Below are 10,736 nucleotides of genomic sequence, written 5' to 3' on the forward strand. Positions count from 1 at the left end.
ACTGTGTCCATTAAAAATCCCTGCAGATAATCCGCTTTGTTCTTCTTTCACGATGCCGTATAGTGAAGTTGAGAAGAAATACCCAAGGATTCAACCACGGGCCAACTTTGCATTGGGAAATGGCTTCCTGAGAGGCAGCATATTTAAATAAGCCCTGCAGGAGGGCTGGGAAGCAGAGTAGGTAGCACAAGGAGAGGAAGCGAGAGGAGTAAAAGGGAATGACGAGGGGTGACACAGCCTGTCAGAAGACTGGAAAGGGGAGGGATGTTTTCAATCGTGATTTTTTGTGAGCCTCTCTTTGCTAACGCAGCACAGATGGAGGTCGTGGTTCTCACTCACAGCGTGACAGACACACTCTTAACACGAGCAAAATATTCTGAAAGTAATCTCTGCCACGCAACGCAAGCTGCAGCCACCACAAGCCGGCTGTAGCATCCCAAATACGAATTGTCACATTTGAGGACCAAATCGGAGCTGTCCTTCACTCAGGGTGCCCTTCATCTGAGGTCAGAGTTAGTTGTTGGGTGAGGATTACGTAAGAGGCACAGATGAAGGGAGCCAATGAGGAAATGGCTGTGGGTAGCTCTGACTTCTGCTAACGAGGATTTCTTTGTCTTCCAGGCGTCCACAGCGGCCCTGGAATATTCGGCCGCATTAGGAAACCGTTTTCTGCCTTCCTGGCCCTTCGGTCCGTGCCAGCAGCAGGTAACACGGCCCGGTTTTCTCGCCGTGCCCTTTATTTACCTTCCCCACGTGATGCTCAGTTTGCTTTCCCCGGGCCGGCAGTGCCGTGAGGGCTCCGGGGAATGCCGGGGGGGCCGCGGGCAGCAGCCGGCGGCAGCGGCGCATTCATCGCCTTCCGTCCCGCCCTTCGCTCACCTCCTCCGGGCCGCCCGCCGAGCGCCTTCTCCCTCCCCTTCCCGCCCCCAGCACAACCTGGGCAGCTCAAAGGGAAAAAAAAAAAGAAAAAGAAAAAAAAAAAAAAAAAAAGGAAAAAGAAAGGAAATGGAGAGACATTATGGTTTTTATTCATGGTGAAAAGAGGAGCGGCCTGAATAGAGAGTGTGAGAGGAGCAAGATGGGAGCCGTGCTTTTTATTCACAACCTCACGTCGCTCGTTACTCTGAGCCAGCAAATAGCCATCCCTTGGAGCACATCGGGGATAACGTGGCGAGTGCTGTGCAGAATCCTCTCTTACGAATACTGCAGCAACAGATCCTGCATTCCTCAGAACTGTGGCCATGTCCACATTCCACAAAAAGGTTGCCGTTCCAATTCCTCCTTCCACGGTTTCACACCGTGTTTGCCACTAACACGAATCTCTGCAAGCAAGGCTCCCTCAAGGTTTGCTGAACTGGCAATGGCCCTGGAAATGCAGCCTTTGGTAAGGTGTCCATCAGGTGTAAGGACTGCCTGTAAGGCTGCAGAAATACCCAGGGAGAGCCACAGCCTCAGCCCCCAGCCTCGCAAACTCAGCCCTTGGGTTGCGCTTGCAGAGGAGCAGCATTAGGGACAAAAAACAGATCTGCAAAGCAGTGTTTGTTCCAGACTCTTTCCTGTTCCTTTCCCCTCTGTGTTTGAGGGCAGCAATGCCTGACTTATAATTTGGAAAAACTGAGAGAGCCCTACCATCTCTGGGACATTGCAGGAGTGGGAGGCTCACTGGTATCAAGGAGACAGCAATTTATTTTATCCCAGATCTGGGGAAAAGAAGAAAGAAAAACAAGAAAAAACCCTAAGAGATGTTTACATTTCTGCCGTAGAAGCTCTTTACCTCCCTTTGCATCCTGACACTTGAGGTCACCTCTGCACTCCAATCAAACACCAAGAGAGCCTCAGAGCAAAAGGAAAACACACCAGACAGGAAAGGCTTTCCAGACTGGAGGTCTCTGAAGGATGATTCAGGTTTGCAGAAGCAGCATCAGAGAGGCTGAGGCAGTGCCAACAAGGGCTTTGTGTGAACTTCAGCACTCACAGATGAGCTCTGAGCTGGTGACAGGAGGCTGTTTAAGCAGCTCACTTATGAACAACCTCCCTCTGAGAGGTTTGGTCCTGCTTAGCCCGTGCCCTGCCCATAGGACTTGTGTCCACCTCATGATCCTGCACTGTAGTGCTGTCGACAGTTCCCCTGTTGTGAACGTTTTGGTTTCAGCCTCTGCAGACTGCAATTACTGTTTACAGAAGGGACTTCTGAAGAGCCTTCTGCATGCACACAGGTATGGGCCTCCTGTGAGAGGACTTCTCAATACCAAGCAGTTTTGACACCTGCTGCAGCAAGAAGTCCTCTATGCATTCCACACATGAAGCATGCCACTGGGTCATTTTCCTCTGTCAGACTCCGAAATCCAAGGACATGGCTCCTGCCACAACTCAGGAGCTCTATTTCTCAACCACTTCTTGCAACCTGCTATTTCCAGTCCTCTGGCACAGGTCCAGTCTGGCTCCTGCACATGGTGGCCCGGATGCAACAGTCAACAGAAGCACCACTGAGGAAGCGTGCCCTGGGCTGGAGCTGGGATGAGTCAGTCTGCTCTCTTCCCTGTAATCCAGTGGAACTGAAGGCAACCAGCATTCCCCAGAGATGGTGACAGAGGTGTCATCCCCCTGCTTTCTGGAGATTCCCCAACATTGCTGTAGGTGCACACAAGTACCTACGCTTCACCTGTGATTCCCAGTGGCTGTCCAGGACCAGTGGTGACCCACAGCTGGCTTACAAAGTATCTTCCCTGCTTCTGCCAGCAGAGAACTGTGTGCACACGCTGTCCACATGCTCAGCACAGCCAAGCAGCCCCATGGGTACCTCCTGAACGCCTATGCTGTGCAGGAAGCCTGGGGTAAGTGCTGCCTCTGCAGTAGCCGGGCATCGCTGTGGACTCTGGCCAGGAACCAATTGGCCATGTGCCACAGGAGTTACTACAGAATCACAGAATATTCTGAGTTGGACAGGAACCATCAAGATCATCGAGTCCAGCTCCTGGCCCCGTATAGGACCATTACCAAGGGTCACACCCTGTGCCTGAGATCATTGTCCAAACACTTCTTGAACTCTGTCAGGCTTGGTGCTGTGGCTACTTTCTCGGGGAGCCCGTTCCAGTGCCCAACTACCCCTTGAGTGAAAAACCTTTTTCCTGATATCCAGCCTAGACGCCCCCCTGACACAGGTTCAGGCCATTCCCAGGGGTCCCGTTACTGGTCCGCAGAGAGGAGGGATCGGTGCCTGCCCGTGGTGAGGAAGCTGTGCGGAGCGATGGGGCCTGCCCGGTCCGTGTGTTAGCACCGCATCCTCCCGTCCCCTCCCCGGGCTGCCCGGCGGGAGCCGCGGCCCGGGGGCGCCGCCCGCGGGGCCGCCAGGGGGCGCTGTCCGGCCCCGCCCCGCCCGCGCCCCCCCCGGGGCGGTCGCGCATGCGCGGAGCGGGCGGGGCGGAGGCAGCGCGGTCCTGGGCGCGATGGGCGCGGAGGCGTGAGCGGCCCGGGGGCTCGGGCTGCGCCGAACCGGGACCGCCGACACCGGCAGGCACGGCTGGGCAGGGGCGCGGCGGGCGGGGCGGGACCGGGGGCAGCGCTGCCATCACCTGCCCGGGCTGGCGGCGGGGCGGGGGGGCCGGGTCCGGCGCCCCGCCCCTCCCCGCCCTCAGCCCCGGCTGCGCTCACCGCCCTCTCCCCTCCGCAGAGGCCGCCCCCGAGCGAGGGAAGCATGTTCCGGCTGATGAGGGATGGCGAGCCGGAGGACCCCATGTTTGCCATGTGAGTCGGGGTGGGCATCCTGCGGCGGGATGGGCGGCAGGGAGCGAGGGAAGGAGGGAGGGCTGCGGCACGGACCGTCCCCGGGGAGGTGTGCGCTGCCCCCGCGTCCCAGCAGGCGGGCACAGGCCGGCCGGGCCCGGGGAGCGCCGCTGCAGCGCAGCTGTCTGGGGACAAACGCAAACATCCTCTGGAGGGGCAACGCGGCGGATAACAGGGATCGCGATATTGGAGCGTGGTCTTGCAGGAAAGCGTAATAAAGTAGGCCAAAAGGCGTCGCAGCTGACTGAGAGGGAGAGAGGGCTGGAATAACTAATCTTTTTCTTTGCGCAAGGATTATTTATTTATTTATTTATTTATTTTCCTTATGCAAAGTAGGGTTGCAGTTGAGGTAGATAAAATCTGCTGCTCTGTCCAGTGTTTGTTGCTGTTCTGCACAGGAAGTCATTAATGGAGCTGGAGAAGGCTGCTGAAGCAGTTGTCAAATTGTGAGGAACAAAGTAAAGAGAAGACAACGAGTAGTTTTGAAACACAAGTATTGAAATCTAACAAAGGTCCCAAGAACTCTTCCTGGGATTCCTTTCACTGAATGTTTTTGTTTCCGTCCTCAGTAGAGAAATTGGATGCTATTGATAAATTTTGGCAGTGACACTAAGTTGGCAGCCCTTGCCAAAGTGGATAAGGAACAGACTGTAATACAGGAAGAATTTGATTATGTTAAACAAGACACTACTAGAAATTTGGTGAAATTCATGCACATAGAAGAATAATCCATTTTTTGCTTATGAAATCAGTAGTAAGCAAGAATTTTATCAGCTGTGAGCAAATTAGCAGGAGAGGAGACCTTGATGTCCCAGTTAGTCATCGAATGACAGTGCGTTCTCATTAACTTGGCAGGTATGAGTCTAGCTTTTACTATGGGAAGCATTTCCAGTAGAGACAGAAAAGTACTGGTTTGCAGTGGGTACTTCTGTGATCTTAGGAATAGTCTTGTGCTGTAGAGGTCATTACTGCTCAAGAGGGATAATTGCAGACTATAAGATGTGCAGGAAGAAAGCTATGGTATTTCCCAGAAGTTCTTTATTGTGGCCACCGTATTCTGTGACTATTTATCCTTAACTTCCTTTTCCTCCTCTTATTTCACTAACACATGTGAATGCCTGCATGCCTCAGAATGGAGGCTGGAAAAGAAGGGAAAACCAGTTAGGGATCCCAGTTATTGTTTCCTTTCTCCCTCAAATCTGGAAAAGCTGCATGTGGTCTGAACCCCTGCGGTCCATTCTGGAGGCTCCAGTCTTGTATTTCCCTCTTTGTGTCCATGTACGTGCAGGGGTGAGAGGACCATATGTAGGATCTCCTGCTCCCTGGTGCCATTAAGCGTAGCCCTCACTTTGCAGCCAGGAAGGTCTTGGTGCACCTCCCTACAAAAGATGTTTCAGCAGCGAGGTTGTGGAGTGGCCTTGACCATACTTTGCTCCAGAGCAGTACTGGAAGCAGAACACCAACCTACTTCTGAGCAGACAGAATTAGTACCTGAGAGGGCTTCTGTGGTATAAAACCTACTATCACAAGAAATGTGATGGAATCCAGAGGTCTCCTCCAGCCCTAGTAATCACCATAGACATCACAGACTTCTCAGGATTCTGAATTTTCAGCTTGGTAAGGAATGTACAGTTGTGTGAGGAAGAACTCAGAGCTGGGAGGAGTGGATTATATGGGGCTTTGTCCTCACCATTGTTCTCTCCCACCTCTCCAAAAGGGATCCCTTTGCCATCCACCGGCAGCACATGAACCGCATGCTCTCCGGGAGTTTCGGGTTTGGGCCGCTCCTGGGCATCACGGATGGGACCACACCTGGGGCTCGCCAGGCTGGCCGCAGGATGCAGGTAACAGAGGGGCTGAGTACAGGCTGGAATTTCTCAAACTGCCCAGTCAGCTTCTGTCTCCCACCCTTCCTGGCTTGGGCACCCCCCTCTCCTCCGCACAGGTGGTGGGTGCAGAATAAATCTCTTAGGCAGTGGTGTTCTGGTCCTCTTTACCCCACCTGTATTAATGTGTTGAACACAACTGCGTTCTAGGTTGGATGGGAGGAAAGGCATAAATATGTGTTGTTTCTCAAGGATATGAATTCATATAATGGGGAAAAATTTAGGAGCATCACCTGGTTTCTTAGGGCTGATATAGCTTGAACCCCCAGGAATCCATTGGGCCCTTTCTTGATCTGTTTGTAGAGCCTGAGTGTTCCCCGTTCTGTTTCTGAGAAGGATTAGTGTGTTCTGATGAGGATCTCGTGTTTGGCTGTTGCAAAGTCATTCTCTGTTCTGTTTTTTTGTTCTCCTGGCAGGCAGGAGCCGTTTCACCCTTTGGGATGCTCGGCATGGTAAGTTTTCTGTTTTTCTGGGTCAGATTAGAGGCTTTCCAAGTAGTGGCTCCATAATGAGATTCATCAGCACTGTGTGTAACCAGTGCTAAAATGTAGCCATCTGTAAGCATGACCAGCTACCCTACCAGGTAGGGAGGATGGGAATGTCTGAGGAGACCAGGATGAGCTTTAGATTTATAGTAAATGAAATAGGGAAGAGGGTGTTGAACTGAAACTGGAAGCATCTGGTTTCTCTTGGGCCTCTCATTGAGTTGCTTTATGACTTCAGGCCTTTATCTTGTTTCCCCTCTAATGCTTTAATCCTGTCCGTGAGCTGTTTTTGAAGAGAGAGTCCAGCTCTGTGTATATGGAGAAGTTGTATTTGCACCTTGACCAGAGAAAAGCCATAAAGCTGTTACAGCACAATATTTCATGGGAATTGGGACAGTTAATATCTGGGAAGAGCAGGTAGTCCCTTAATAACCTCATATGTCTGAAAAGAAGCTGCAGATCTGGAGGTAATGGAGGGGCTGTGAGGATGTGAGGAAAGGACTTGGCCATCAGTAGGCAGAGGGGATTATTGCACCTCCTTTGCCAGTGGTGGCGGCTGGAGAAGCCAGCGGAATGCTTCAGATAAACAGGGCTGGACTGGGAATGGCTGTGTGTACGTGAGAACACCGTGCTCAGAGCGTGCTGATCTCTGTCTTCCACTGAAATAATACAGTGGAAATAGGTTAGTCCAGATCCAGCAACTTTAGCTGTCTTGCTCTGCAGAATTGCCTCAATGAAAAAGACTTTAGCGTCCCAGAATTTTTGTAGCTCAGAGGAGGATTAATAAGACTACAAACACATAGACTTCAAAGCATAATAACATTGTGTGTGAGTACTGCTCTGCTGGAAATGAGACCAAGAGGCTACTCGAGGAAACAAAAAAGAAAGAAATCAGCAAGTTTGAACTGACATTGTAATTTTGTTTACATATTGCACAATTAACCTGTGAGACCTGCTGGCCCAGGGTGTTACTGCAGCATTCAGGTTTACAGGATGGAAAAGGCAGGTGTTTGTAGGGGAAGATCAGAAAATTTGTTGTTATGCTAGAAAGAAAACAATCAGAGGAAACTTCCTTAAGATCACTGTTAATGCAAATGCTGCAATTTCTTCTCCTAACTTTGCTGAGCCCCCGGGCTCACAAGCCCCAGTGCATCGGTAGTTGGATCCGAACTAAAAGAACAACCTTTGCCAGAACACTGGGCAATGTAACCTGAGAGAATGGAGAGAACAGCCACACCAAATTCTGGGGATTTTTTTTCCTGTGAAAAAAATCAAGGCAGCAGATTTTCTTGCAAATGGTTTGTTGCTCTTTCTTCGTGTCTCTTCCCAGAGTGACTACTCTTGTGTTCTCTTTTCCTTTTTATCAGGCAGGTGGCTTTATAGATATGTTTGGGATGATGAACGACATGATTGGAAACATGGTAAGAACCCTCCATGTTCAGTATTGAGGGGAGTGCTGAGGGTACTTCTGCCGTCCCTCTAGTGCCTCTCATCTTACTGTGCTGCTTGGGATGGACTGAGCCACACCTGCCAAGGTGGCAGAGCCTGTAAGCTTTGCTTCATTGCTGGGAGTCAGTGACAGAGCTTGTTCCTGAGTGCAGGGAGAGGAGAGGGGTGAGGAAGGAAGTGTGGGGGTGGACTTGTTTAGCAAGAAATAAGTATTAATTTAACAGGAAGATGTATTCTCCAGAAAAATGGATTCATGGGGATTATCTTCTTCGTATTGTAACTTCTTCCTACTTTGCTGTATAGAGAGAATTAAATGCCATCTCTTCTTCCCTCCCATCCCTTCTTTCCACCATTCCCCATTCCTTCTTGCAGGAGCATATGACAAGTGGTGCTAACTGCCAGACATTTACCTCCTCAACTGTCATCTCTTATTCCAACCTGGGTGATGGGCCCAAAGTCTATCAGGAGACCTCAGAGATGCGTTCAGCACCTGGCGGGGTAAGGAGGAGGCTGTGAGAGGGTGGGCTTCGTATGGTGGCTTTGTGGGTGGCCGCCCACAGCACTTTGGCTTTGCAGTCAGCTGCAGTTCGAGGAGCACATTGTGCTCTTGTGACTCACTGAGCGGTGCCAAGGGCGCCTGGGAGGAAATGGGAAGTGCTGGCAGTGGGGAATCCATTCTTCCCTCTTCCTAACGTTGCGCCTGACGTCCTGGGAGGGGTGGCAGTGCAAATTGGCTGAAATACTGGAGGCAGGAATCAGGGTGCCTTAGAAGGCTGGAAAAAGGAATGAAAATGTTGATTCCACGTGGAATCTGCCCCCAGATCCGTGAGACAAGACGAACTGTAAGGGACTCGGACAGTGGCTTGGAACAGATGTCGATCGGACACCACATCAGGGAGAGAGCTCATATCATGCAGCGGTCCCGGAACCATCGCACAGGTGACCAGGAGGAGAGGCAGGACTACATCAACATGGATGAAAGTGAGTAGCACCCGTGTTCTCCTCCCTGCAAAGCCTGGTGCCGCTTCCCCACCTGCTCCTCCCCACTGAGCTTATTGTCTCCCTGCGCAGGTGACGCAGCCGCATTTGACGATGAGTGGCGGCGAGAGACGTCCCGGTTCCGGCCGCAGCGGGGCCTGGATTACCGGCGTCACGAAGGCAGCGGTGGCCGGCGGGCCGAGGGGACTCGTCTTGCCATCCAGGGCCCTGAGGATTCTCCCTCCAGACAGTCCCGCCGGTATGACTGGTGAACTCGGAGCAGACCTTGTGGGGGGTGCAGTGTGGCCACCCCCAAATCTACCTACACGCTCTTGTGAGTCTTAACAAGTTCCTTCCTTGTCTTCTGCCTCTGAACCATAGGGCCATTTTTTTCCTTCGCACTAAACTTACATTATTTTGAAGTTTTGGTTGCAAAGGGGTTTTCCCACTTTGAGAGAGCAGGGGAAGGTGTGAATTTTGAGAAGATGCTGTGCTGAACAGGAAGATGAAAGCTGTTTAAGTTAGCTTTGTCATGAACAAAAGACCTGTGGTGTCAGCCTTAACTGATGGCTGAAATAGTATGACATGATGTAGGATTGCAATCTGTGGAGTGTTTATATTGTCATTGTATAGAACTTAGAGACTATTTGCTGTCCATCCAGTTTGAAATATAAGTGCTGGTGTCTGGTCTCCTGTGCTTTGAATAGGGCTCACTAGGATGTGATCTAATGCTTGAAAAGGGACATTTTCCCTTTTTTTTTTATGTCTAGACATCAGGTTTAAACATGTCTTTATCTGTCTTCTCCTTTCTAGGCACCACTTATTCTTTTTATGTCTTCTGTTTCCTTTCCTCCCAGGTACAGACAGTGAAACTCTGAAGCCCCTTCAAAGCACCACTTGGACCCTCCTCAAATTTAGTATTAACCTCCCTCCCACTTAAGAATTTAAACAAAGCAACTAATCTTCTGCATTGCTCTTTTTCACCCCATTTGGGTGCTGCAGTGGGGCATGGGAAATCTCACTGATGTGCAAGGAACACATTAACTGCCCATTCCCTCTCTGCTGTCCCTTGGCTCTGTTCTTTCTGCCAGTAGTGCTGGGCATGAGGAGCTGCCACCTTGCCTCTTCCATCCTTTCCACTCTTTTTGTGCTGGGTTGGGCTGGTTCGGAACTTTGTGTTTAGTCCCCTGTGAAAGGAATATGAGGGAATTCTGCTGGAACCCCCCTGTCAGTCCCCTCACCGGGACAGAGGCTTCGATTCCCCTGCTGCTCCTTGGTGCATCTGTGGAGAAGCAGAAGGATGTGTGCGTTGGAGAAGGGAGGAGCAGAACAAAAGCTGGATCAGCCTGTGGGCCCCCGACCCCTCTTCAGTCAGCTCCCCCACTTTTTTAATTTGTGAAACTTGTAACTAGATGTTTACTGAATAAACAAACTCTAAAGAATTGGTGGATCAGTCTTTACCTTCAGCTGACCTAATTGTGCCTGCTGAGGAATTAAGTAACCTCTTTCACATCATTGGAAAATTGCTGAGGAGAAGCTCGGTGTTAAATTCTAAGGCTTTGTTTTCTTCTAGAAAATAGCCTGGTAGCTTTCCCATGTAGTCACAGAGTGAGATGATGCTCGACAGGGAAATTGTGAAAGACCCAAGAACTCACCGTTTGCAAAAAATGCCAATTGCTGTAGTGTTGCTGTGCACTCAAGGGAAAGTGGTTGGTCTTACTGCCTGGTCAGCTGTGCAGCCCTGAATTGGGCCTCTGGGGTTCCTGCACAGACAGGGAATACTTCCATTATTTTCTTATTATATCACTGCAACCGCAGCTGGCGTTGTGAATGACCTTTTCTTAACTTCTTCAGTGTTAGGTGAAAATTGAGAGGCATTAGGAATATAGGACCAGGGAAGATCCTCTGGGTTCTTGGCCATTTTCGTGCTCTGGCACACGCCCTTACACAAACCTTTTCTACAGTTTATTTGGAACAAAAGGCAGGAAATCAATTCATGACTTGGAAGTGGTGTGCTGGGATCTTGTGGCGTATCCCTCTGTTGTACATGTGGGCACTAACAGAGAGACACACCTTGCTGGGGACTCATTGTCCTGCCCTGAGAAAAGGACACAGCATCCACCCTCTAGAAGCTCAGGGCAGAGTTTGTACGTGT

General features: G+C 50.7%; 1 protein-coding gene across 2 annotated transcripts; it reads left to right on the plus strand.

The window, feature by feature from the left end:
* The first annotated feature begins 3,401 nt into the window (after nucleotides 1–3,401).
* MLF2 (myeloid leukemia factor 2) lies at nucleotides 3,402–10,023 on the plus strand. 2 transcript variants are annotated; one of them, XM_005523837.2, is made up of 9 exons: nucleotides 3,402–3,514; nucleotides 3,671–3,744; nucleotides 5,501–5,627; nucleotides 6,086–6,121; nucleotides 7,522–7,575; nucleotides 7,976–8,101; nucleotides 8,425–8,584; nucleotides 8,675–8,915; nucleotides 9,439–10,023. In XM_005523837.2, the coding sequence occupies exons 2-8, from the start codon at nucleotides 3,695–3,697 to the stop codon at nucleotides 8,851–8,853; spliced, it is 732 nt and encodes a 243-aa protein (XP_005523894.1). In that variant the 5' UTR covers nucleotides 3,402–3,514; nucleotides 3,671–3,694; the 3' UTR covers nucleotides 8,854–8,915; nucleotides 9,439–10,023. The 2 variants fall into 2 exon arrangements, with proteins under 2 accessions (XP_005523894.1, XP_087907277.1); XM_088051151.1 differs by having other exon boundaries at nucleotides 8,675–8,840.
* Nucleotides 10,024–10,736: the final 713 nt, after the last annotated feature.

This window comes from Pseudopodoces humilis, chromosome 2 (genome assembly GCF_049639895.1).
Source record: "Pseudopodoces humilis isolate 2021_Gansu_Grassland_sample_001 chromosome 2, ASM4963989v1, whole genome shotgun sequence".
Lineage (NCBI taxonomy): Eukaryota > Metazoa > Chordata > Aves > Passeriformes > Paridae > Pseudopodoces > Pseudopodoces humilis.